Below are 27,163 nucleotides of genomic sequence, written 5' to 3' on the forward strand. Positions count from 1 at the left end.
ATTTTTACGGGATACTTAAATTAGCTATTTTATGAGTCAATTAATTTTATTATCATTCAAAATTGGATAAAAAAAATTGTTATCAAAACAAATCTAAAAAAAAGGCTAAACAGGAATCCTTTTTTGTGGAAGTCATCCGACCATTGGAGAGTCGCCTTCCTAACTACGCTCAACCCTCGGATCGTCGCCCGTCGGATCGTTTTGATTGTAAGCACACGCGCGGCATCTTGGCTCGAAATTTCCGGTAAAGTATGATCAGTATGATATTGATATTGCTGGAATTTTTGCTTTGTGCGAGGTTGTTGCGTAAGGTTATCATGTTATATTCATGCAATAGCTTACTACGTGACTAATAAATATCAATTATCATGTTTACTACCCCTCTTATGGCCTTTGATAAAAAACAGATGTCATGTCCATATTGATATGCACTATTTTTTTTACTGTTTCTTTGAATGATATCATGCTTTTAATTTTGCATAACTATTACATTGTCAGCAGTGCAGTCAGCATTGACTTAGGCTTGGAGAGGTTTTAATCAATGCGTTAAAATTGTGTGGTTACACAGCAGTTAAGCAAGTCAGCTGGCAAACGATATTAGAGGCCTGCTACAGATCTAGGGCAGTGTTATACTTTTGTTAAGTGAGTTGTTTAAATATCATCAGTAAAATGGCTTTGGGCTTTGTGGCTGGATTTTGTTTTTTGCATTTTTGATGAGGCAGAAATGCAAATTTTCAGTGGGACAAGGAGTTGTAAGGGCTCTTTCTTGGCTGCATCATCCTAATAGGCATTTAGCCAATAATTCTTATTGCTTTGGAATTCATAAGCTACCCAGCCAATAAACCATTGCAGACAATTTTTTAAAAAGAAGTTATCCAGTCCATTTCATCATTAGGCATTTCATGTTCTGATGTATCACAGTAGCACCTATGAATCACTTGCACTAGAGAAATAACTCAGGCATAAATCAAGGTGGTTTTCAAAATGCAAATGCATAGGCAAACTTTAATAGCCTGAGCCTGGGTATGTATTAGTTGATGTTTGTGCTGTTTGATTGCCTGGCAGATTTGGAGATAAGAGCCATTTGTGATAAGGAATTTAAAAGAAGCCCAAGTAGAAGTAAAAATTAAGATCACAGATGAAAATGCACAACAGGCACCATGGAAATTACAAAATACCATTAGAAGATAAAGTGATGAAATAAGCCAAAATATCACAATAATGAATACATTCCAGAATATGTTTGATAATTGATATAATATTTTCAGGCTTTTGTGAAAAAAATCAATCTCATCTTGAAAATGAGCCAGGAGTCTCAACAAAGAGCTTTTGATTAATAAACAGAATCAACACAATATGTTTTATCTGAATGGGACCTCAGGAAGTCAGCCCAGCATCAGTCAGCTTCAGATTGACTAGATAGCTCGTTTCTGCCAATTTCAGAGAGTCTGCTGGGATGCCATCGACTCGGGAGCGCCGGCGCAGTCCAGAGTCACCGCATCGCCGCCGGCGGCCCTCGGGCAGCGAGGACCGACGCCGGAAGCGTTCCAGCAGCGACGACCGACGCCGCAAGCAGTCTAGCGGTAGCGACCGTCGCCGGCGTCCTTCCAGCGGCAGCGACCGTCGCGCGCGTCCTTCCAGTGGCAGCGACCGTCGCCGAAGGCTCTCCAGTAGCGGCATCTGGCGCCGGGACAGCAGAACCACCCCAGACCATAACACCAGCTGGCACTGGAAGCGCGGACAGAGGAGCGAGTCGGGCACGCCGCCGGAGCGCGGTCGTCAGACGAGCATGGACCGGCGCCGCTGGGAGACCGCCCGCAGTGAGGCGTCTCGCAGGTCCACTCTGGGCCAGAGCAGTGAGGACGGCAGGGCGGAGCGAGGGGACGGCAGACGACGCGTGGATAGACGGGGACGGCAGGAGCGCAGCGATCGACGTGCGGCACGGCGAGGACAGAGCAGCGACTCTGACGAGGACAGTGAAAAAGATCGCAGGAAAGAGGCAAGAAAATTACCTCGCGGAAGAAGGCATGATAGTAGCAGTGATTCAGAGGCGCAGGTGAAAAGGAAGAAAAAGAATGCAGAAAAGCGCCGTGGTGGTGGTTCCGACTCGTCGAGTGACGATTCAGATGACAGTGATGCTCGCGGTAAAGTTGCAAAAGCTAAGCCCAAAAAGAAACAGTCCAGTGACAGCTCCGACTCCGAGGACTCAGACGATCCTGGAAAAGCGAAGAAAGGAAGCGCTGCTCAGAAAAAGCGCAAAGAAAGGCACGCCTCAAGCTCTGAGGATAGTTCTTCGTCGGAAGACGAAAAACGTAAAAGCAAGAAGAAGACCCAAAAGTCCTCGGGAAAGAAAGCAGAAAGCAAACGAAAGAGTAGATCTAAATCAAAACAAAAGACTCAAACTACCGACTCTGATGATTCTTCAGATGCGGTCTCGAAAACCAAAGATAAGAAATCCACACACAAGCGCAGACGCAAGGGACGTGACGAAACTGAGAGCTCGAGTGACGAAGAGAGCCCAGAAAGACCCAAGGGTAAGACCGAGAAGAAGAAACGCCGTCGCAAATCCAGCGACGCTGATTCAGATTCTTCAGAAAGTGACGATGGTAAAACCTCTAAATCTAACGCCCAAAAGAAGCCTGCCAAGGGACGCCATGATACTGACAGCAGCTCTTCAGACGACGAACGACCCAAAACGAAACCCTCTGAGAAACCGAGCAAACCTGCGGCACGAGCGAAAGCCAGCAGCAGTGATGATAGCGACTCGGATGCCTCTCCACAACCAAGGTCCTCGGCGCGCAGGGAGACCGGCTCTGGCGGACGGTCTGGTGGCACGGGTGACCGAATTCGTGGCCGAGAGGACAGCCTCAGGCGCCGTGAGCCGGAGTCGCAGCGGCGTCAGGACGCGAATCGAGATGGTGAGCGACAGCGCGAGAGGGAGAGAGAAAGGGAGAGGGAGACTGAGAGACAGAGGAGGGACAATCCCGGCAGAGAAGATCGCCGCAGGGATAGAGACGGACTGGATAGAACAGATCGATCGGGCGATCGAGACCGAAGGACTGATCGAGATGGACCAGGTGATCGAGGCAGAAGAGACGGAAATGCGAGAGACAGAGAAGATCGACGGGACAAAGATGAACAGAGTAGGAAGGAAGAGCGAGATAGAAGTAGTGGACGAGAAAGAAACGAACGGGAGAGAAGAGAGCAGCGAGACAGAAATGAGCGGGAACGAATGAATGAACGTGATAAGAGGGTCGATCGGGACAGAAACGACCGGGAGAGAAGTGACAGAAGGGAAGTAGAAAGGAAAGAAGAAAGAGACAGAAAGGAACAGGAAAGGAAGGACGAGCAAAACAGGAGGGATGCCCGAAACCGAGAAGAGCGAGACAGAAGGGCGCGCAACACAGGTGACCGGAACAGGGATGATTCGCGTGACAGGAGAACCGAGAGAGACGACAGGAGAGGCCAGAAGGACAGAAGAAGCGAATCTGGCGAGCGTGAACGGGGCAGAGTCGATTCTCGAGACAGAGCGCAGCGCAGCGAGCGAGACAGAGGGTCGGATAATCGGGACAGAGGCTCGGAGAACCGGGACAGAGGATCCGGAGCGGGTCGAAGAGACGGTCCCGCCTCACATCGGGAGGAGAGTCCAAGGAACAGAGGTGGCAGGCCACTCGATCGGGACAGCAGTGGGGAGAGAGCTGAGCACGCTAGGAGGGAGAGTGAGGAGGGGCGTGCGGACGCTCCAGCAGTGGCGGAGCGGACAGCGGCAGTAGGAGAGGCTGAGGAAAGGAGCGCTCACCGAGAGTCAGACTCGGAGTCTGACTCTGACTCGGACGGAGAGAAGTCGCGTCCGACGGCGGCGGCCAAACGGCGACATGACTCCAGTGACGAGGTGAGAGGTGATAGCTGGGCCACAATGTTATGACCCTTTGGTGTGAGCTAACCTGATGTGTACTAATTTTATTCAGCATTACACCGATCACTTTGCTGTGTAAGTGTTTGCTCTCATTTTGCATGATCACTGTCTTTATTTCGCGCACGATTTGTGCTAAAATAAAAAAGTTATTTCATTGGGATATTCACTATTCAGTCTGTTGTGATTATGATTTATTCTTGTCAGTACCCATAACCCTATTGCTGCCTTTCATCACCTTCATAAGTGCACTGCACAATGCACATTTGTGATAATCTTGATGTCTGCTTCCCCAGTCCTCCGATTCCGAAGAAGAAGGCTCAAAGAAGCCGTTGGTTTCTCGCGCACAGGCAAAGAGTGACTCATCTGAATCAGAAGAGGAGCGGCCGACCAAAGTCGGCCGGTCCTCGAAGAAGAGCGAATCTTCTGAATCGGAAGAGGAGCGACCGACCAAAGCTGTTCAGTCCAGTGTCAGGCGCGCGGAGCCTGCCAAACAAGGTAAGATATCAACTGCAGATGCTACACGACGTGTTGTCTACCGAATACACGTATCGAATTGTAATTTATTTAGCTATCCTATAAAAGTTTTATCGTGAAATGTGTTTTATCTCACGTTTTTCGTGATGGCACCCCACACCGCTTTTAATGTGGAATATGACGGTAGCCTCCATCTCCTTATATTGTGAGGTATGCCATTAGGTAGCTAATCTGAAGGAAATTCTCCAATTTCAGATTCTGCCTCTTCGGATTCAGAAGCTGAGGAGCAGCGAACCGTGCAGTCTGTGGTGCGACGCGAGGCCTCTCCGGAGCCTAGGGACGAAGGAGAGGTCGAAGAGGGGGAGGAGGGGGAGTCGAGGACCGTTCGCTCGACAGTTCGGCGCCCGGACTCTCCGGAGCAGCCTGAGCAGAGCCCGGACAGCTCCGAGGCCCATCAGGGCACCAAGAGGGCTCACCCAGCCCCCACCGGTGATGACTCGGCGACTCCAGCGACAGCTAAGCGTACTCGCCACGACTCTGAGAGCTCCAGCGAGTCAGGCGAGCTGACCGATGACTCTGAGTCGGGAGTCGCCGTCGCCAGCGCCGTGGAACTGCGGAAGGCGAGGGAGGAGATCGGAGACATCGATGACGAGGATGCTGGCGAGCCAGCGACCGGCGGTGGTTCGCGTCCGGAACAGGACAGACAGGCCGAGCCCCGACAGCAGGACGCCCGGGAGTGGATCGGGCGGCCACAGCCAGTGGGCGATCGCTACTGGCGGGCAGAGTCTCCCCCTCCCGAGCGCCGCTCTCCCAACAGAAGAGACCGACGCGGCGACCGGTCACCGCCCGGCCGGGACGGGGACGGCAGGGCGCCGCGACGGGACCGCTCGCCCCGGGACCGGCCTGACAGAGACGCCAGGAGTCCGGAGCCGAGCCCTCCGCCCAAACCGTCCACCAAGCCGGACGACTCGCTGATGACGAGGACGGGCGGCGCTTACATCCCGCCGGCCCGGCTGAGGATGATGCAGGCGCAAATCACCGATAAGACCAGGTGTGCTAGAGCGGATGAAACAAATGAGCTTGCATTGCAAAGAGGAGGAGCCTAGAATGCATAGGAGTTGAAACGTATTATGTAGATGATTTGCCACCCGAGGGATTTAACTAACTTGAATATCCTTTGCTCACTATGGCTACCTAATTTTAAAGGGCTTATCTCAAATCGCTCCTTATTTTTGATGCGCTTGTAATTCAGGAGCTGTTATTTTCTCCGCGTTTACCATTCATTGAAAGATGAACACCTCCGTGTGTGTGAATAAACCTCATCACTTATCCATTTTCTCCGCCCTACCTTCAGCGCTGCGTTCCAGCGTCTGGCCTGGGAGGCGCTCAAAAAGTCCATCAACGGTCTCATCAACAAGGTGAACGTGTCCAACATTGGTATCATCGTGCGGGAGCTGTTTGCGGAGAACGTGGTGCGCGGCCGCGGCCTGCTGTGCCGCGCCATCCAACAGGCCCAGACTGCCTCACCTACCTTCACGCACGTTTACGCCGCACTGGTGGCCATCATCAATGCGAAGGTGAGCGAGCGGATGTTTTTACAGGCGCACAGTGTATACCCACCTGCCGTGGCTCTTTGGTGGGTGGGTGTGAGAGATTCTGCAGTGTGTGCGGTAGAGTATCTGTGCGTGTACTAGCCTAGTGGGTAATGTGTGACTCATTTGCGCGGGCGGCTTCATCTATGGAGGAAAGGCAGTTGTTGTCATGCTACTTAGTAAAGTGGTGGGATTAGTCTCTATCGCTTTTATGATCTTGTTTAGTTCGCGCTTTACTTTTTTTGTATTAATGTCGACAACAATTATCACCAAGATGCTTGCAAAATGATATCGGTGATGAGTCTCTCCCCCATCTTGGTGTCGCGCCAAGATGGGGGAGTCCCCTAAACCCGACTGTCTAAGCTAACTGTCCAGCTGAACTGCCCCATCCATCATCTGACAGCGCTCTGTGGCGGTGTGCAGTTTCCACAGATCGGCGAGCTGCTGCTGCACCGGCTCATCCTACAGTTCAAGCGGGGTTTCAAGCGCAACGACAAGACGCTCTGCATGTCGGCGACCAGGTTCACCGCCCATCTGATCAACCAGCAGGTGGTGAGTTCCCAGGGATAGAGGGCAAAGCTGTCGGTGGTGGTAAGGCTATTGGTCGAGTAGAAACAATTAGGCACATGGGCGTTAGAATGTAAAAACAAAAACGTTTACTTTCTTGGATTGCTGGAGGCTGCTGTGCGGCAAAATGCTCGCTGAGAATCCGACGAAATTTATGTGATGGATACTTGGCCATTTGATTCATCGATGAAAACCATCTTCACCATGCCTGCTGAAGTATAGGAAACACTTGATTTTACCTCTTTTAGGCTTAGTTAGTGTGCCTGGTTTTCTAGCGAAGCTCACAAATTATTTTACCCTGTGTAGCAGTATCAGGTTTTCTGTGAATTGTTGTCTTACAGCTACCTTGGCGATCTTTGTTCGCGCACTCAGCCCCCCCCCCCCCGCCCTTCTGCCGTTCAGGCGCACGAGGTGCTGGCGCTGGAGGTGCTGACGCTGCTGCTGGAGACGCCGACCGACGACTCGGTGGAGGTGGCCATCTCCTTCCTCCAGGAGGTCGGCCAGAAGCTGACCGAGCTCTCCCCTCGCGGTATCAGCGCCATCTTTGAGCGGCTCCGGCACATCCTACACGAGGCCCAGCTGGACAAACGTGTGCAGTATATGATTGAGGTGCTGTTTGCGGTGAGGAAGGATGGCTTCAAGGCACACCCGGCGCTGCTGGAGGAGTTGGACCTTGTGGAGGAGGAGGAGCAGTTCACCCACCTGGTCACACTGGATGAGGTCACCAACGCCCAGGACATGCTCAGTGAGTGGCCGTTTGAGGGAGGGAGAGGGATGGAGAGAGCAGCTGCAGAAGCGGGTGGGATGGTGGTGATAGAATTTATTAGATGGGATGGTCGTATTTATGCTGTCTTATTGTACTGTCCAACTTGTTAGCAGGGTGTGTGTGGTTTTCATCGATATTGTCATAATCATAGGTAACATGAATTTATGCTGTCTATATCGTAATATATTAGTCTTTAAGATGCACTCAGGGTTCGATATATTTCTTCCTCTCCTCCCATCTCGGTGGACCTGACATCCCCCCCCCCTCCCCCACAGACGTCTTCAAGCTGGACACGGAGTATGAGGCCAACGAGGAGAAGTACGCCACCATCAAGAAGCAGCTGCTGGACGACTCTGACGACTCGGAGGAGGGCAGCGGCTCGGAGGACGAGAGTGGGTCCGGGGCAGACAGCGCCGACGAGCACGGTAGGCGGATGGGCGCGGGCTGGGGGGGGGGGGGGGTACCGTTAGGATGGGGTTGGACATGGCTGAGGTGTTGAGTGTAGGAGGGCCGTGTGAATGGGTATCTTTCTGATGGTGTGTGGTCGTTTTGTCGGGATGTCCAGTCACTGGAACGGATTTTATTTTCGAGAGGGAATTTTGGAAACGGTCCTGCCTACTAAGGGATGTTGTATCCGTAGTTTCACATCTTCCCGTAGGTATTTAGGTGTAAATCGTAGTGGTTGCACTAATTTGTCCCTAAATCTCCTCACTCAGTTCTGAACCAGCATGTTTCATTTTGCCATTATGTCTTATCCCTCTCCCTCCCCTCCTTCCCCTCTCTCCGACAGACGACACCGCGCCAATCATCGACAACACGGAGACCAACATGTTGGCTCTGCGGCGCACCATCTACCTCACCATCAAGTCCAGTCTGGACTTTGAGGAGACGGCCCACAAGCTGCTCAAGCTGAACCTGAAGCCGGGACAGGAGGTCGAGTTGTGCCACATGGTGCTCGACTGCTGCGCCCAGGAGAGGACATACGAGAAGTTCTTTGGTCTCCTGGCCCAGGTTGGTTGGGTATTAGCTGTTTGGCTTGGAAAAACAGCCCGGGCTAAGAGTTTGAATCAGTGCCAGTCTAATTGCAGACAAGTAAAGTTAAATCTTCTAGCCGTTGTGTTATTCAAGTCTTTTAATATTCAAGCCTTTTTGGTCAAATAACCCGCGTTTGTAATCAAATAGCCTATGTTTGTGCCTTGTGGTTATCGGAACTATCTGCGCTATCCGGTCGGTTCTGGTCTGCAACTGTCATCCAGATAGCTTCTCATCGCTTTTGTGTCGTGTTGTGTCGTGTACCCTGTCTCAACCCTTCCCGCCTCCCGCAGCGTTTCTGCATGATCAACCGCAAGTACCAGGACCCGTTCGAGCAGATATTCCGCGATACCTACGACACAGTCCACAAGCTGGAGACGAGCAAGCTGCGCAACGTCGCCTGCCTGTTCAGTCATCTGCTCTACACAGACGCCATATCGTGGGGTGTGCTGGCGCACGTCCGTCTGAATGAAGAGGATACGACCAGTAGTAGCCGTATCTTCATCAAGATTCTGTTCCAGGAGCTGTCCGAGTACATGGGACTGCCGCGACTCAATGAGAGGATTAAGGATCCGTAAGTCTGCATCGGGTAGGGATAGAGGTGGGGATGGGAGCGAGGTAGGAGTGGGGTGCGGATGCGGGAATGATCGTGTCCTCTTGGCGACTGTGATGCTATATGGGATGCTTTACCCTGAATGACGTTCTATCGGATTTCATTCAGTCATTTTGGAAGTTTGGCTCTTACCTCTAAAAAAGTATGCAGCTGTGAAGATCGTCTATCATTGTGATAACTGGTAGCTCATATGAACCGTAACCTTTATTGGCACTGTCTGTCTTCAGGACTCTGGCAGAGGCGTTTGAGGGCATCTTTCCCCGCGACGATCCGAAGAACACCCGCTTCTCCATCAACTTCTTCACGTCCATCGGTCTGGGAGGCATCACGTAAGTTCGATCAATTTCTTCAAATCCTCAGTTTGGGGTACACGTGCGTCTCGAGCCGTTTGTGCCGTAACCAAAACTACGACCTTGTACGCGACTCAATGCTGCAGTCGTTTTGCCTTTTTTACCTTCCTCGAGATTTGTCTTTCCCGAAGGCCCTCAGTTGAGACAATCTAAATGACCTCTCCCTCCGGACACTCTCAGGGATGATCTCCGCGAGCATCTGAAGGCGCAGCCTAAACCTACGGCCGTGGTGGCGCCCATTGTAAAGGACGGCGAGGAGGGCAGCTCCAGCAGCTCCAGCTCCAGCTCCGAGAGCAGCTCCAGCTCAGAGTCCAGCTCCGACTCGGGTAAGAGTGCTGCTACTGGGCGGGCTGCTGCGGCCTGGTGTTGGGGACCTGACCCCACATAGTAGTTTTTGCCTTTGCATGGCAGAGGTTCTCATGAGGGCGAATTGAAGCCGTCACGGCAATGTGTAGAACGGGTGGACCGCTATGTACGGTCTAGAATTTGCTGCTTGTTGTCAAACAAATGTTTTTGTTAGTTTCTGGCGCTTTGCCTCTATTTCTGTATTTGCTTTTTTCTTACAGTACCCAGTTAAAATGTGTTGTCCCATTCTGCTATCTCGTGTGACTGCTTTGTCGGTCTTCTTGGTTAGTTACGTAGGATTATATTTGCGGAACTTCAGTGTCATAAAGAGCCCTCCATCGCTATGATTATTTTATTATTGCGATTTATATTCACCTCGCGCCCTGACCTCGGCCGTTCCCTGCTCCACAGACTCAAGCGACTCCGACAGCGAGGCGGAGCGGCGCAAGAGAAAGCGAAAGAAGAAGCGGAAGAGCAAGTCGTCCCGCAAATCAGACAAGCGCAGCAAACGGAGGAAGACGGCATCGTCCAAGTCTGAGCGAGGTGAGGCTTCGTCCTCGCGAGGACACGAGCAGTCTTCCTCTCGCCGTCGCGAAGAGTCCTCGACCTCACGTCGTCACGAGCGGCGAGAAAAGTCCTCATCTTCCTCTCGAAGGCGATAGTCCCTCCGAAGAGGAATGGTGAGTGTGTGGAACGTAAGGTGTCGGTTTGTGAACGTGTTTTCCGTCGACTGTCTGACGATGGTTGTTGAAGACGTGCAGTGTGTGTCACTGGCAACATGTGGCTCCATGTTTTGTACATTCTAGCTAGGAGAGATGTGGTTTTCAGTTTTGCAACGTTGCTTTCTGGCTGGGCCAGATGTCTGCTTCAAGATTTACACAGAAAGGCTCCACATTCATCTCGTTTTCTTTTTACTGCGTAGTTTTTGATGGCGTTTTGGACAATATCGGTGAAGAAAGGTTTGTGAATATCATCTTTTACACAAACTACTGCTGACCTTTTCTGCACCAATTCACCAAGCTGCCTTTCACCAGCTGATTCAAATTCAAAACGTATATTGCCCGTGCCACCATCGTTCAATCAAACTGTTAGGATTGCTGAATGCTAACTGCATGACAGGGATAAAACCTGTCTCTACCCGTAGACCAGCGCGATTGAGCAGTAGAGGGACGAACAGTCGCTCTTGCTGGGGTGCGGGGAGTAGCCCGAGTGTCTGGCACATTTTGTGCGTGTAGATGTGCGTCCGTGTCGTATGATGCAGGCTGTGTCGCTCGTCGGTGTTCCCAGATGTGTCATGTGTCATCACAGCTGACTGGAAGCGTGCCAGTTGTACTTACGGTGTTGGCCGTCCTGAGTATGTTGAGCCACCATTCGAAGGGGTCGGAACCCCTAACATGTTAAACCCCGCTGGAAACGACCTGCGTATTTGCTCATCCACACCGTCTTATAAATAAACCCATGGCTCAACGTATTTGTGTTTTCTCTTTCGTACTCTTTCGTACACACTCTCGTAGTGTGGTTCCCTTCTATTCGTGTTTGAACGTTGAACCGTTTTCGGTTACAGGCTCAATTTCCAAAATCACGGCTATATTCCTGGCTGCTTCTCGAGTATGGGTAGGGAGCGCCCAAAGCAATGATGTGGCCTTGAGTCAGTACGTGCACGACCGACAGTCTGGCTGCTCATGAACGCAAAGTCGTTGCACAACAGAATCTGATTCAAATTCAATAAAACATATATTTACCCATAAAACACTGCTCACGTACTTAAAAAGTGAATGACACATAAGACTCGGCGATCATAAATATGCCAATGCCACCAGTCATACTGGGGTTCATAAATGCGAGAAAATCAGCCGAGCATCCGCTGCTTGCGAGAATAAAGCCAAGCTCTAGCAGTTTGAGCTGTGTATGTCTGTGACGTCTCAGACATATTCTGACTCAAACCCTGCCTCTTATACGTCAGAGACACGCCTGCTCAGAGTTGCGGCACTGTTCTGGGTCTGACAGCGATCATCGTCCGATTCGTCAGTAGCACAATAGCCCGAATCACTGTTATCAGTGCGCTGCCCTCCACCCTCACAAATTACCGATGTGCCAGTCACACGCCCTGCAGACTTCGTGTCGTTGCTCATTTCCGGAGTGACGTGATTTCTCGAGTTTAGGGTGACGTCACCTCTTGCCTCCTGGGTGACATCGCTGTCATCTTGGTCCAGATTTTCGTGGTGCTCTTCAGCAATAGTCTCGCAGCGCCGGTGCTTGTGGTGGTGATGGTGATGACGGTGATGTCCGTGACGATGGTGCGATCTGGTGCCCAGAGCCGCTGCCGGCACGCGCAGAATGCCCGGCAGTGGCGCCACCTTTACTGCATCCGGTGGCGCTGCTGACGGCGCCGCGTCCGGCCGCGCGTGCGCCGCGGTCCGCTCGTCGAGTCGGGTCAGTGCCGCGTTGTACCCTCGCAGACTGTGTTGAACCACCTCGTGGTGCAACTCCAGATCGGCAAACAGCTCCAGCAGCGCCTGCCGATGGTCGAACATCGTACCGCTGGAGGGCGGCTCCATTTCAGTGACGTCGTTATCGGACATGGTGCGGTACACACCCGGTCCAGAGCCGTCGGAAGAGCTGCTAACCTCTGGGAAAAAAACACCAAGCGCTGTCAGTGCTTATTCGAGTTTGATCCTACTGGCAAACATTTGAACTTATGTCGCGTACTTGACGATTTTATGTAAAATCGTAACACTAATGCCTACAGGTACGGTCCAGTGTCCTGAGCTTCTATTTTGTTACTGATTCGCAACGTCAGGGCTTTGAAATAGAGTAGGTACTAACCTTCCTCGCAGCTCCATATCCGGTCGAAGCGGAACAACTTGTGTCGGAGAGCCTTCCCCAGCCTTCGAAGTCCCCTCTTCACCCGGTGCCACCATCTGGCGGTGCAGTCAGTCTCCTTGTGGAAGAACAACAGCATGCCGACCAGCAGAAACAGGAACAGGAAGATGCCCAGAATCTTGGAGATCAAAATACCTGGAATGGGTACAACGGATGACCTAATGAACACAGAACGCAATCGTCCCTTAAAACGGGAAACCAGATGTCTCGGACGTTAAAACCGATACTTTATGCAACAAAGCTACTTTTGAAATATGTTCAGCAAGTGTTCGGCTCGTTTGCTGATGGACCGACCTTCCTCGGAGGTCTCGACGCTGGGCGCTCGGATCAGGTGGCGCTGCTGGGTCAGTTGGAGCCGGGCCTCGGCCGTCAGCCGCTCCAGCAGCGCCAGCTCGCGGCGACGCTCCTCGTAGCTGACAGACGGAGACGGAACTGCAGAGAGCAGGTTTAAGGTCACCAATCGTGTAAGGTGTGTCTAGGGCACTGAAAACAATCGTCCTTTCTTCCATCTCCCATTCTATAAGTTGCGTTTGCTCCTCCCGCCTCCGAGAAACAAACGCCACGAGCCAGCTCTCAATGTGACTGTAAACACATAAAGCTGACTTAACCCTCGCATGTGTGCGGCGTTTTCCAGCTTCTAATGTGTAGGGGGGGGGAGGGTCGGTTGGACCCCCCTTGCCGTTTGGCCCCTGATCGAGCTAGAGCTTCGCGGAAAAAAACGAGCGTGTTGCCCGTGACGAGAGGAAGCCGATGCTACCCAATTTTAAGGTCCTAGGTCATTGGTTGACCTTCCAAGTCAGGTCAATGACCCAAAGCCGGGAAAATCGGGACCTATTAGAAAGTCGTAAAGTGTGGCTTCTAAGGGGTTTTTCGGGGTGCTGATCACGAATATCGTGTTAGTTTTGATCACAGATGATGTCTTTAAGCATTTAGACCAGGTCGGGTCAGGTCAGGTCAGGTCAATCAGTAGGCGTCGTGACGGGTATTCGTAGTACGTGTCAACCGCCTCTGACAGCTTCGTAACATGTTACGAAGGCACCAAAACTACTTCGTAAATGTTCAAATGGTTGCTAAATTCGAATTCAGCTCCAAAAACTAGCCTAGAAACATGTAAAACTCGAAAAAGTGAACCGAGGTCACCCGAGGTCACCAAAGGTCAATGACCTGACCTGACCTTCAGGTGACCTTGACACCCACCCTAATGCATGGGAGCAACATCAAATCACATGTTTGAACGTTTGAAACCACGAAAAGCTTGCAAACGCGCGGCTAATGCGAGCCGACGTACGTACGTGTACGCCGAATCGCGATTCCGGCCAAACATGGTCTCGGAAAAGAGGTCACAGGTCAAAGGTCATTTGGGTCAGGGTCATGAAATTTGCAGGGTAGGTGTCAAATTGATCAATGCGAAGGTACTGAAAGTTTCGTCGCGATCGGCCGCTTTTTACGCGAGTTATTCGCGAAAAACCATGGGGGGGTCCATCCGACCCCCCCCCCCTACACATGCGAGGGTTAATGCGGTGCAGGTTTGCAACCATTTCAAATTTTAGAATAAAAAATGCGTGTCCATGCGAGTGTGGTGATACAGCGATGTTGGTGTCCTAAACCACGATTAATTTATTACGGTAGCCGTAATTGCCTCCGGAATAAGTTCACTTGCTTCTGGTGAGGTATCGATTCTTTGATGTCCATGGACACTTTAATTCCGGCGCGGATGGCGTTGAACGTTTAATTATACATATTAATATTTACTCGTCACTACCGCAAGAAAATGCTCCTTGCTACTACAGGTAGATCTCCATTACGAGCAGAGCGAGTAATTGAACTTACTCATCATTGAAGACGGGCGCAACACTTTGTAATTACACTTTCAGCTCACACGATCTCAAAATCAGCAGCACACACACGGTCTTCTGTTCCCGGGTCTCAAAGCGCACGCTCTTCACCTCACCGCCCTGCGACCTTGACCCGGGCCAGCTGACGAGCGACTGCAGCCGCCCGGTCACAGGCATACGGTTCGGCCCGTGGTTACCCCCCCCCCCCCTTCCTCCTTCCCCGGGCTCTGTGTTCTCATCAGAGCCATTGGGTCCAACAGCGTTCGATGTTCATTTGCCCAAGTCTGATGACTGAGCCGCTCTCTAACTTCGAATACAGACCTGAAGACTCTGGCAAGTGTGAGGCAGCTTAGCGACACTCTGATGAAAAGAAGTAAAAGAACTTTTTTCATTCTTCGAAAAGCAGCTCCATATGAGAAGTGTGACGTTTCATCACGAACATAGGCGGCGGAACGGGGAGGGCACCGGGGCACCGTGCCCCCCTTTAATTTTGGCATAATTATAACATGAGCCCTATGGGCGTTGCATGGAAAGAATGGGACCAAACGTCGGCAGTGCCCCCCCCCCCCCCCCTCCTTAATTGAAGGTGTTCCGCCGCTACTGATCACGAACAGCGCGCTTGGTCTCATTTACTGGTGGAACGGTGACCTGACAATGAATGATGGTAAATCACTGAAAAATCGGGCTTTGGTTTTAATGGCGAAAAACTAAAAACGCTCATAGGGCACACGTTTGTCCTGTCGAGACAGTCGAATGATGGAAGGTAGATGCTTTTTGTTTGGAAAAGGTCAAGGCCAATTGGTTGGCCTAAAGTGACCCCAGATGACCTTGGACGACCTCGACACATGATGGGTTCGTAAGCGTTGAGTGCAAATTTAGCATTCATTTTATTCTAATCATTTGTCTTGAGGATCAGTAAAGCTACACTACACATACCTACATAACATCAATAAACACTAATAACCTATCACGTTTGACGGTGAGGAGGGAGAAAACTTCAGATTACAAGAAAAACTATATCCGCCGATCCTGACCTCGCTTATGACATCATAGTAGTTAGGTGACCTGACCTGAAAAGAAAGCAAATTTTAATGTCTATGTCCGAAAGATGATCGGAAAATTAGGTGTGCCAAGTTTTGGTTCTATTTGGTGACGTGTTCGGGACGTTATAAGAAAAAGTTTAGGAACGTTTTTAACAAATCATCTCCATGATGCGTAACGAAACTCAGGTGTGCATTACGCAACTGTTGACCGAACATTGCATTTCACCAACTGGTGAACAAGTGAACTGACCGACCAGGCATTGCATTTCACCAACTGGTGAACAAGTGAACTGACCGACCAGGCTGAAACGCAGCCATGACGTCATCTACTACGGTATGACGTCACCGTCTGGGCGGTCGACGCTAGACTGCGAGCGGCGTCTGCCAGCGGCGGCGGGCGGGCGGCGGCGGCAGCGGCAGCGGCGGCAGCAGTGCCGGTTCGACGGTGGACCGGGAACGGTCGGGGAGTGGGGGCGAGACGACGGCACGCGACTCGAGCTCCCGGCATCCAAGATCCAACTGGATAATCGCCATGATGGTGAGCGCTGTAGTGTAGTTTCCCTTTGCACCTGATCCGCCCGTAAATATCGAATTGTTTTCACATGGTAGTCTTCACGCCTGTATCGAAATAAGCAATACAGAAGAATCCGCTTAATTAATAAATTTTCGGATGATACCTAAATTCAGCCGCTTATTGTGGCCACTTGAGCTGTTCACGGATTTCTCCATAGAAGCATAACTGACTCCGGTTAATAAAGCCACCGCCGCCGCGTCACCAATGTGGATTCAACTGTATTTAAAGAAGATAATTATTTTAAACAATAAAACCTGTTCTGAATAAAAAGTCATGAACTCACAAAAGTGTTATTATGGAAAAAGAATATACCAACTTCAGTGAAGTTTGCATTACCTAATCATTTTTCGTTGCATAGAGCATTTTTCGTTCGTTAATTCTTCGATCGTTGGCAGATTTTGATTTCCGTTTTCACCGTCTTTCTTTACGACTATCCGTTTGGAAATAAGACGGGCAGAACCAGCCTTCAGACGAGCGCGTTCGGCTGAATACCCCAGCGGCGCGCGGGTTACGTTACCGATCAACCTTATTGCATTGCCGTGTCAGCGATCATGCATCCATTTCAGAGACGTTATAGATTTCCTCGTCTGAAAGAACGCCGTGGGAAGATAACCACACGGTCCGGAAGTTTGTCTGATGCCAGAGCTATCCTCACATGCGACTCGACCATTTCCGTTTCTTTCCTAGGCACGTGGTGTACAAACCTATGACAATTTGGCTATAATACGAGGCAAATGGAAAAGCGCGCTTTGTGTTCCATCCCAATTATCATGTGTAAGAAATATAGGTATATGTATGAATGTAAAAAGAATTTAGGTAAAAATGATGCAAATGAAGAGGCAGACAAATGAAAATGCAAAATATATTACCTACAAAAGGACACAAAATGCATCAACCAGACTTCTTTTGATTATACCTTTGAGGCCGATTAGCTGTCGTTATCCCGCACCGTAGACAGTGTCCATTGCTTCACGTGCAAAGAGAGAAAATTATCAGATGTCGTTTAACTGATTTGTTAAATGTCTAGTGACGATTAACAACTGTTAAACGTCTATATAGTAGACATTTCTGCCATTTTACCGTCTCGTTATTTTCACCAGTATGCGCTGGGAAACGCAATGAAACATCATTTTCCTTTTCTTTTTTAGTTCTATTTTTGACTTCATCTTCAATGTACCCGTCAATTTCAGACCGATCACATTGTTTGGACCGTTTTTCAAAGCTTCATCTGTCTCTGCTTCTCGTTGTCTCTGGCTCTGCTGAAATATGTCTTATTTTTATATAAAATGTAATTTTCACCTTTAAGCTCCCGAAAGATATCGGCAGTTCGGGATAAAATTATTAAACCGCTCGTAGGTAGAAAAATCTTTTAAACGTCGAGCCGATAGGCGAGACGTTTAAAAGATTTGTTCTACCTACTCGCGGTTTAATATATAATAGCTGTATTTCAAACAGAGACTTTCTTTTTCGTCCATTTTCGTAATTTCTTTGAGTCGGTTTGGCGCCTCTCACTACCTGTGGAATCCCTGCAAAAAAATTATATGTTCTAGGCATAACGGGTTGCATTGTAATGCCCAACGTTCGGCCAGACAAGGTCGTCCTTAGCTTCTTCTCATCAAAATGGCAAATTTAGTAACATTTCAACTAATCCTGGTTATAATTGAGCTATAAATCAGCTTTCATTTACCATCAACAAGCTATTCAACCATAAACAGTGTTTGTAATTAAATGATTAAACACGGTTCGCATGCAGCTAAATGCGAATATTTGCGCGGATCGTTTAGCTGGAATCCAGAGCACTGCGGTAGGGCCAGAGTGCGGCCACACACGACAATTTTGGTGACGAGCTGCGGCATAAATGACATCTCATTAGCGTCACTCAGCCAAAGAGCAACAATTTATGCAGTGTAATTTGCCCTTAACTGCCCGCCATTAGAGCAGTTGCATGCATTATTTCACTGCAGAGATATGCGTCTGCTCTCGTCATTGTTTTCTCCTTTACAAACTTTCTTTCCGTTGGATTTCATGTAGTATGCGATTGCGGTGACGTGCATGCAGTGGCCCCTGATTCGTCTACCAGGCTGTTCTCTGTTACATATGTCCTCTCCAATTCGTTCTGACATGGAAAATTTTAGTTTTGCTGGATAGTTTTTACGGGCTTCATTGCTGTTGGCGACTTAACCCTCGCCGGACCTATTGGTTTTCTACATACGCGCCGGCCGAGGGGGGGGGGGGGCGGGTACGACCCCCTCGCCGTTTCGCCCCTGGTGGAGCTAGCGCGTCGCGGAAAAAACGAGCGTGTGCGCCGTTACGAGACGCAGAGATTGGTACCCGATTTTAAGGTCCTAGGTCAACCGATGACCTCTGAGGTCAGGTCAAGTGCCCCAAGGTACGGTTCAGTTTTTGGTGAATAACTTCGCAAAAAACGGCCGCAGAGCGCCGATTTTGGCAGCATCGTGTTCGCCTCGCTCAGGCGCGTCGAATGATATACTTTTTGTCCGGGTCAGGTCAACTTGGGGTGTTGACCTCAGGTCAAGGTCAGGTCAGCACCCCCAGGTCACGAAGTTGGTCGAAAGAGGTCATGTCGCATATCATTCGATTCGGCAGGCCTTCCTGAGTCCATTGGTGGCTTTCCCGAATCGCTAGCTTAATTTGATCAAGAGTTATTGACGAAAAACTAATATGACCTTGATGACGTCATAAATGACGTCACGAAAGGTCAACATTGCGAAAGTGACGCATCTAACCTTGCAAGGAGTGCATCAAATCACGATTCTTTGTGCTTGAGATAGTTGGAGATCGTTCCCGGCGCCAGAATAGCAGTTTTCATTTTTCCCCATTGACTTATAACGGTGAGGTCACGAAAATGACCTGACCTCATATGACCTTTAGGAAAAATCCGAGATACACAAGTTGTGGAACTCATAATGGATACTAGATCCTGCAAGTTTCATTTCCCTGTGACATTTCCTCTTGCAGTGAGGGCGTTGCGAAGTTGCGACATCTGAAGACCGTGCAGAGGTTCACTTATGACGTCATAGGTCAGTGACCTGACCTGACCCAAAAATGCGGTTGGTGTCAAAAGATCCGGCTTGGATCAAAGGTCAGGTATGCCAAGTTTCAGCTCTCTATCGCCAGCGTGTTCGGAGCTATCGCGAAAAAACCCTATGGGGGGGGGGCGGCACCCGCCCCCCCCCCCTCGGCCGGCGAGGGTTAAAATGTTTTGAAACGATCTACACACTACTCACAAATGAAACGTTAAATTTTACCAAGTACCTATCCTTGTTCAGCGCAGATCATTATTCCTCTCCCAGTTGTGATTTCATTTTCATTCTCTCGAAATTAATTGTCATTCCCTCGAAATTGCGCCTCATTGGCATACCCCTTGGGGCCAATAGGCCGGTTCCGTACTGTTGGTCCCCGCCACCAGGAGAACGTATAATAACTAGTCAGTCGTTATGTAGGGCGTATATACAATGTCCATATTCAGACTCACAGTCCACACGGTGTTCCGCCTTCTCTTTCACCGTCACCGTCTACCGTTAGCCGTCTACCGTCTACCATTAACCGTCTACCGTCTACCGCTAGCCGTCTACCGTCCACCGTTAGCCGTCTATCGTGCACCGTCTTCATCAGCAACTTCATTCCTATTTACTTCTTTTTCTCTCTCGCCCCCTGGCAACCGTAAGCAATACCCGGGAGCCGCGTCATGGGTCAGGTAACTCCGACCTACTGACAAGCCGACCATCGGGACCCCTCCCCAAGGCACTACCCCTAGCCCCCGCCACCTCTCCCTCCTCTACCGACCTCTCCCCTCTCCCACGGCTTCTGGCACTCAGCGCCAGGCCCGAGCAGTATCGTCTCAAGAATTTGGCGGAAGTCGGCAGTCAAACGGAGGGTGGCGAGACATGGTCCCCGGCGGTAAAAATAGACGGTCAAGGGCTGAGCAGAGTTGGACGCAGCCGTCCGTCGAAATTTGGCGCTTGCTTCTTCCTGCTTCTATATTTGTCACCAGCCATGGTAGGTAGCCGGTATGATTGATAAGGTATACATTTAGGGACGGTTTTTATAACAAAATGTGAGTTACTCCAGAAGGTATACACGAGGAAATGAATGTGCATTGTGCATCAAAAATGGATTACTTGTTGACCATCGGATGCGAGTTTGTCTATACTGAACATTTGGATACGTTGGTTGTATATTTTTATATGACTTATAACAAACGGAGAGCAGTTAGGTTTTTAGGTCCCCACCTTTCACCGGTAGCATTAGACATTAGTAGAGTTACAGTTGAAATAATTCAATGATTTTTTATCAAACGTGTAAGGTGAGAAGTAAAGCTCCTTCGAGCTCCATTCTAAGTGGTTTCCAATAGTTTCTACTTGAAAAGCTGCGAGTTCCAGGTATTGCAGTGGAGTTAAACTTCAATTCTATACCTAAGTTCCAAATCAATAGAGGGCCACTGAATTGCTCCTTACAGACGGATGTTTGGATGCATCTCAAGAGGCTGACTTTCAGAGCCAGTTACATTCGAACATTGATGCTCGACGGCGTACGTTTGATAAACATGATCCGGCGGTTGATTAGAAATGGAAATTGTCACACTTAAGCCGGCCACCCTCCTCCGATTCTCCTTCAATTCCATTTGCAGTACGAGACGTTCTTGGCGAGAAGAAGCTTCCAAAGTCATCATCTTCACAGCGCCTTCAGTTATGCCAATGTGACGTTCATATCGCACTCAACTGCGGATTGGTTTTCGGTCGTATCTATCAGCGTCGAGTTGGGCTCGATCAATGAAACCGATAAACATGCATGCGGTTCCAAATAGGTTCCGGGTGAGGGAAAAAGGTCCGTATGTGGTGAGCGTCGTGTCTCCTCCGCCACTTTCGAAGGACTAAAGCGTCTGTATCCAGGCCTGAGGTATTTGACTCTACATTCAAGACAAGCAACTAATGCTATAAGCAACTCCAAGCCACTGTAATGAATCGTCCAATTGCTGTCAATGAGGAGTTTTCAATGTTATCATAACAGCACCTGTCGATTAACTTTTAATCGACTTTTAGCAATGGCAGAATGCAGCCGCGTATCGAGGGAAAGTATCGCTGCTCAGACGAAGATCTAAACCCTGCTGCTGCACTTTGTATTATAATTACTTCCATCAATAACTGACAACAAGATAACAATCAGCGATGATATATGATAAGTGGCTTAGCAAATTGAAAGCGTTTGATACGTTTTGACATCTAACTATGCAACCGATGAAATGCAATGCATTCAGCATGCTTAGATGACAAGTGAAAACGGACACACACAGATAAGTGCTTGGCGGGCTTAGGACATGCAAGCATATGTATGTAGCAACTAGCAAGCAAAGCAAGCGTGTATCACTTCGCTTTGCAATATCTTTTTCCGTCCACGCATTTTCGGTACGACTTACCGGCGAGTACCGCCGAAAGCGATGAATTGGCGAACGCCATCAAAGCTCCAAGCCGCACACGAGATTAGTTCGTCGTCACCTTCATCTAACTTTACGAACAACTGGCCAAGTAAGCTTTTCTCGTCCTCGCTTCATCCTCTCATCTGTCCAGTCCTCTGGAAGTCACCAAAGTTTCTAGAACAAATAAATGGACGAAAGTGTAGCGTGCGTGTCGCGTTAGGCCGAATGCTGCAGTCTATAGAATTCGACGAGCGTATTTTATTACTTCACCCTTGTTGTAAAAAAGAAATTAAAATGCCAATGAAACGGTGGTTGGGCAATGAACACCGTAGCTTTAAAGGTAGACTGCCACCTTTTTTCCACAAAACGGTTTTCACTAGAGCTGAGCCACCCATGTCCCAGACTGAAGTCGGTTTTCCGAAATTCGAACCCGTTTGCGAGAAATCGGAGACCAAAGTTCAGTTTGATGCCATTTTTTTAGTCCAAGAAAACCGACATCTCTACTGTTTATCGATAACTTTGAAACATGAATTTTCTTATCTTTTGGTAAATATATGTGAAAACTTTGATTGTTTCGAGATCAGAGAAGAATTTTGGAGTGTCAAAATAAAAGTTAAACTTATATATTCAGTAGTTCATTTTTTCCAAAAAAGTGTGGGAAATGGTGTTTAACATGGGCCAGACCCATTCCAAATGAGCCATTATTTTTAAATGTTTTACGAACTTAAATGCAAAATAAATTAAACATGGCCAATTTCTTATGAAATCATATATTAGTAAATCATAAAATACCTTACTTTTTCAAATAAAATGTAATAATCTTATGACCTTGAAGTCTAGTGATGTGTAAACATTGTCGCTAGACATTAAAGGGACCCTCCCACCTTAACATTAGATTTGAGTTGAGATAGCCAAAATGGGGTCCCTGGCTCACAATTACCGGTTTCGGCACTCACAACATCGAGAAATACCTTAAATCGGAAATATTGAATTTCAAAATTGCAGCATTTTGATTCAGAGGGGCTAATGCTTAGGAATACCCCTCTGAATGTGTGACGTCAGCGCAGATATCTAACGATTTTTAAATGTTTGACTAAAACGTTTTGTAGCACGCGGTGGTATATGCTATTTGCGCGCAGCATCTGCCGCAAACGCCGCACTTCTAAAATAAAGTCGCTAGAAACAGCGGAGATCCAAAAAAAGTAAACAAAAGTAAAAGTCTAATATCTTGAAAACCGGTGAATATTTTTCGGTGAAATTTGGTAGATATTCGTTTTCGCTCTTTCTGAACCGAGCGACATCACTTTCATGCCAATTCATAAACTTTTTTGAAGGTGGGAGGGTCCCTTTAACCGATTGATAAATGTATGATAATCGACAATTTTTTTCGCGATTCACGTGATGATACTTTGTCAGGTGAATTCTAAAATTTTGTTTTGTCCAGGGAATAAATCATAGGCCGATCTGAGAAAACTTTTTGAAGGTGGCAGTCTTCCTTTAACACGCGCAGTGGAAGGGGGGGGGCGGATTTCGCCCACCCCTCCTGTTTTTCGCCAATAACTCGCGCCGCGAAGATAATATCAATGTGAAATTTTGGCTACTTGTCCAAAATTGAATTGCGGATCTTCTCGTGCAAGAAATAAGAAAATCGGTTCACAACGTTTCTAGTAATAGCGGTGTAAAGTCAAACATCCTGCCGCGGCGGCGGCGCGGCGGCGCGGCGGCCGGCGCTAGCCGTTACGCGCCGCCTGAATTGTAGACTGTGCCGGGGCGGGACGGTTCCGTCTTTACATCGCGCTCCTTACCGCTGATTATATTAGATTCGCGTCAAATTCGGTGAGAAGACTGAGAAATGTACAGGCAATCATATGGTCAAAGAATTTTGAAAATCGGCCGGAAACAATTTGAGTTATGAGTGTGTAAACACAAAATTGTGATTGCCGCGTTTCCCGCGTCCGCCGATCCCGCTTCAGCCGGCAACATCTTACCCTTAGCAGGCTTCTAACTGCCATATTTATTGTTGGATTATCTAGAAATTCACCATACATACTCCCAAATGTTCGATCTTTCGTATAGTGAAAGAAAAAAGAAATTCGGCTGGTAACTTTTTGAGTTATCGGCGTGTAAACGCAAAAAAGTCGCTAATATGGCAGATTTGACCACATTTGACCTCATTTGACCTTGAAGATATTGACCTAGGGTCATGAAATTCACACACAACAGAGTTCCCCATGGCCTTCACCTACCCTCCAAATTTCGTCTTTCTAGCTCCAGTGGGAGCTGAGATCTTAGGGGGGGCGACATCCGCCCCCCCCCCCCTTCCACTGGGCGTAGTACTCGCAACCCTTCCACTGCGCGGGTTAAATGAGGTAGTAGCGTAATGAATTATTATTAGAGTGATAATTTTTTAGTGGCGTTTGTCATTTTTATTTCATAGGTAATAATAAAAAATATAGTCTACCCCAAAAGGTTTAAAATTAGCAGGGCTACACTAAAAACTTCTAAATGATATTTTTGACAATTTTGGACCTTGTCGCTCAAAAATGAAAGTAATTAATTTTGAAATATTTTCAAAGTTGTAAGACGGAACATAGTCATAGTTCTATGATTTCCGATAACATGCCTTTTACTCGATGTTATGACATATTTCTTAGGAGGCCTGTAAACGGTCAAAGGGGCTACCTTTGATTTGACCTTTGATTGCCTTTGATTTGATTTTGATGTGACCCGTGTCCTCATCGGTTGCACCTAGGTCAACAAAATTTGATCACATGGTAGTGTCCCAGTGCAGTGGGGCTATCGAACGCCGTTTGAGTTTTGAAAATCGTCTGGACACTTTTCGAGATATTAGGGGGGGGGGGGCGAGACTCCCCCCACGAGTGGCATGGTCCGGGAATACTCCTACGGGGCGCGAGTTAATTCAATTATCGAAGCTTAGCGTCGGGTATGTGTCGCTTCACAGTTTCGATAGTCTAGTCATACTTCACACTTCGCGAAGCATGGAACTGGCGAAGCCTCAGCATTTTAAGGGAAAATTCGACTATTTTCTACTCACTTCCGAGGGAAAAATGACGCCTTACTGATGCACCACATGTGCTGATCACTGAAAAGATTTTCTCTACTGGCAACAAGGAAGGAAAATGCAGTTCTTTGCACGCTCAAGGCAAACGTAAATCAACCATGGAGGTTAGAACCACCTCTTGACCACGCTCACAAACCTTCTGTCATCTTTAGACAGCCCTGTTCCTTGGTGGCGACCGAATCGATACCGGCATCTTGTTGTGCCGCGGAGTTGTGCGGCGTCAATGTATTTTCTTCTGGCCACGAAGGCACCGGTTACTTACGCCCCAGTTGGCGGAGAAGCACCGGGATCTCGTTCGACTCCCCAGCACCAACAAAGGAGGTTACGTTGTCAGCTATAGTTCATAGAAACCAGATGCCGGTTGTGGAAAGTGAGGTCCAAAATCGGGGATGGACCAAAATCAAAATCGATTTTGTACGGGGATGGACCAAAACCGGTGACAGGTATAGATAATAAAGACATACATTCTTATACAGAGAAAATGATAAAAGACTGTAATTTGTTCACGATGAAATGCAGTAAATGTTGAAAGCATGTCAAATTTGTTTTTACTATAGTAAAAACAAATTTGACATGCTTTGTATACAAAGGTATTGCCTGTTTTGCCGAAACGTGCCTAGATGTAGGATTCGTCGTCGACATGACTGTAGGTAGGTAAGTACCCTGGCACTGATCCATTCCAACAGCGAAAATCTGTTTTCGCTGGCTTCTGGCTTCTGCGCTGCGACAAAATTGCCGACAAATGCTGGCAATTTTCAACAAAAAAGGCTTCTGCGACAAAATTGCCGACAAATGCTGGCAATTTTCAACAAAATTAGGTGGTGCCCTCGCTTATAGCGTTTGCTGTAACCCAACTTTCATGCCTGAAGAGCTCAACACTTCCACCGAGGCTGGCGGTGCTCCCGCTAGACTCCGGCAGTCTATAACGCGAACTGTTTGCCTACGTTCCTCTCTGAATACCAAATGCTGCTCGATGGGGTGCCAAAAGCAAAGCTCTGTCAATAGCGCAGACCAGCGCAGAATGGGCTTAATCCTGCAGCCACTCGTGGCGAAATGCGGACGACATTTGCATTCGAAAGCTTCAGTATGCGATTGAAATGTGGTCTTGAGTTGCGATTGAGATGGAAAGTGTTTTGTTGACAGGGCTGATAGAGCTGTGTTACGCTTCGTAGCCCACGCAACCATGTATGATGAACATGACGTTTGAAGTCATAAGATAACGTACTTCATAAATTGTCATGATATACCATATACATATTTGTATTTTGTCATAGATATATTATTGTCATAGTTTGCCAAATTCATAAATTGGTTCCCTGTGTACGTTTGTGCCTCCGAACTAGCATGATTGTCAGAAACGTTTTGTGCAATAAGTAAGTGTTGATAATTATTCTTCTATTTTCCAGAGCTTACCGCGGCGCCTCGCGGCGCTCCTGTGGCTGCTCTTCTCTCTGGCTGCCGCCAGGGATCAGCCTCGGCTCTCCACGCAGGAGCTGGACGCGCTGGAGAACATGTGTGACTTACAGTCCCTCTCGGACACCACGTACTGCTACTGCGACCACCTGACGCGTGACGACGCCACCATCAGCAACTGCTGGGTGTACGGCGACACCAGGCCGAACAGCACCCTCTGGGACACGTTCCATCATCAGAAGCGTCTCCACCGTCTCACCGTCAACCTGCGCGGCGACGGCAGCCTGGACTTTGTGCCGTCGCGCATCCTCTCCTATACACCCCAGCTGTGGATGTTTGAGATCAAGAACGCGAACATTACGCGGGTGGTCAGCGAGGCGTTCACAGAGTCGGAAAGCGTCGCAGAGTTGAGACTCACCAGTAACGGGATAGTGCGCCTTGAAAAGCACGCATTCAACAGCCTGACGAACCTCACTCGTCTCAACCTCGGCAAGAACAAGATTACGGCTCTAGGGCGACATGTGTTCAAAAACTTACCTAAGCTGAAGCTGCTCTTCATGGACCGGAACGAGATCGCCAAGATTCGCAGTGGTGCGTTCGTCGGACTAGACGTGCTCCAAGTTCTAGAGCTCTACGACAACAGGCTCGACCACCTATCTCACGGAACTTTCCGTGGACTGAAAAAGCTGGAGAGACTTGACCTGCACCGTAACCTCATCGAGACGATCGAGGACCGCACCTTCAGCACATTACCGAGCCTGAGAGAGCTAGACTTGGAGGGGAACAGGATCAAATACATCAGCGAGAAGGGCTTTAGTGGCCTGAAGAATCTGATGCGTCTGAACTTGCACGACAATAAGCTGCTGAGCATTCTGCCGGGTACTTTTGTGGAGACGCCTGAACTGTTCTTCCTGGATCTGCGTCAGAATGTGTTGGACACACTGGAGGAAAAGACATTTTCGCCCATCATGGACAACCTGAAGAACATCACGATGTACCTCTTCGTCCGAGGTAAGTGCCATGCCTCGGTTGTCCACAAATGTGTAAAGTTGCAAAATTAAAAAGTCAATGGAGGCCATCAGAAGTTAAGTATCGTGACCTGACCTTCACGAGTCCTTGACACCCTGACTCACCATAGTCCATGGTACTTACAAAAACATCACTTTCACGTGTTGGTGCGTTTCTTGATGAAAAACGCTCAAGATGGTGGGCGCCGACGTGCCTCGGATCGCTTCCCGTCC

General features: G+C 48.7%; 3 protein-coding genes across 7 annotated transcripts in view; 2 read left to right on the forward strand and 1 right to left on the reverse strand.

The window, feature by feature from the left end:
* The first annotated feature begins 127 nt into the window (after positions 1-127).
* Positions 128-11,123, forward strand: LOC122392709 (pre-mRNA-splicing factor CWC22 homolog). 5 transcript variants are annotated; one of them, XM_043387938.1, is made up of 13 exons: positions 128-207; positions 1,444-3,892; positions 4,210-4,411; positions 4,646-5,441; positions 5,745-5,967; positions 6,406-6,534; positions 6,952-7,294; positions 7,591-7,740; positions 8,106-8,326; positions 8,641-8,921; positions 9,188-9,289; positions 9,491-9,636; positions 10,067-11,123. In XM_043387938.1, the coding sequence occupies exons 2-13, from the start codon at positions 1,457-1,459 to the stop codon at positions 10,315-10,317; spliced, it is 5,280 nt and encodes a 1,759-aa protein (XP_043243873.1). In that variant the 5' UTR covers positions 128-207; positions 1,444-1,456; the 3' UTR covers positions 10,318-11,123. The 5 variants fall into 5 exon arrangements, with proteins under 5 accessions (XP_043243873.1, XP_043243856.1, XP_043243883.1 ...); XM_043387921.1 differs by having other exon boundaries at positions 190-244; XM_043387948.1 differs by having other exon boundaries at positions 194-249.
* Positions 11,124-11,365: 242 nt separating this feature from the next.
* Positions 11,366-14,534, reverse strand: LOC122392729. Its single transcript, XM_043387961.1, has 4 exons — positions 14,369-14,534; positions 12,833-12,970; positions 12,482-12,673; positions 11,366-12,284 (listed from the first exon to the last, which is right to left on the reverse strand). The coding sequence occupies exons 1-4, from the start codon at positions 14,373-14,375 to the stop codon at positions 11,608-11,610; spliced, it is 1,014 nt and encodes a 337-aa protein (XP_043243896.1). The 5' UTR covers positions 14,376-14,534; the 3' UTR covers positions 11,366-11,607.
* A 1,218-nt stretch (positions 14,535-15,752) lies between these two features.
* LOC122392737 (connectin-like) overlaps positions 15,753-27,163 on the forward strand; it is a 45,101-nt gene continuing 33,690 nt past the window's right edge. Inside the window, exons 1-2 of the mRNA XM_043387975.1 lie at positions 15,753-15,954; positions 25,916-26,933. Of these exons, the coding sequence (XP_043243910.1) occupies positions 15,949-15,954; positions 25,916-26,933 (1,024 nt within the window). The 5' untranslated portion in view covers positions 15,753-15,948. The remainder of the gene's footprint in view (positions 15,955-25,915; positions 26,934-27,163) is intronic.

Source organism: Amphibalanus amphitrite, unplaced genomic scaffold, assembly GCF_019059575.1.
Source record: "Amphibalanus amphitrite isolate SeventyFive unplaced genomic scaffold, NRLGWU_Aamphi_draft 000024F_arrow, whole genome shotgun sequence".
In the NCBI taxonomy this organism is placed as follows: Eukaryota; Metazoa; Arthropoda; class Thecostraca; order Balanomorpha; family Balanidae; genus Amphibalanus; species Amphibalanus amphitrite.

Excerpts from the sequence above, each read along its gene's own strand:
- LOC122392709 (XM_043387938.1), top strand. The coding sequence starts at position 1,457 with ATGCCATCGACTCGGGAGCGCCGGCGCAGTCCAGAGTCACCGCATCGC. Across the intron at positions 4,412-4,645 it reads CGCGGAGCCTGCCAAACAAG|ATTCTGCCTCTTCGGATTCA; the intron begins GTAAGATATCAA and ends CTCCAATTTCAG. Across the intron at positions 9,290-9,490 it reads ATCGGTCTGGGAGGCATCAC|GGATGATCTCCGCGAGCATC; the intron begins GTAAGTTCGATC and ends GGACACTCTCAG.
- LOC122392729 (XM_043387961.1), bottom strand. Across the intron at positions 12,674-12,832 it reads CGTCGAGACCTCCGAGGAAG|GTATTTTGATCTCCAAGATT; the intron begins GTCGGTCCATCA and ends TACCCATTCCAG. Across the intron at positions 12,285-12,481 it reads GATATGGAGCTGCGAGGAAG|AGGTTAGCAGCTCTTCCGAC; the intron begins GTTAGTACCTAC and ends TTTTTTTCCCAG.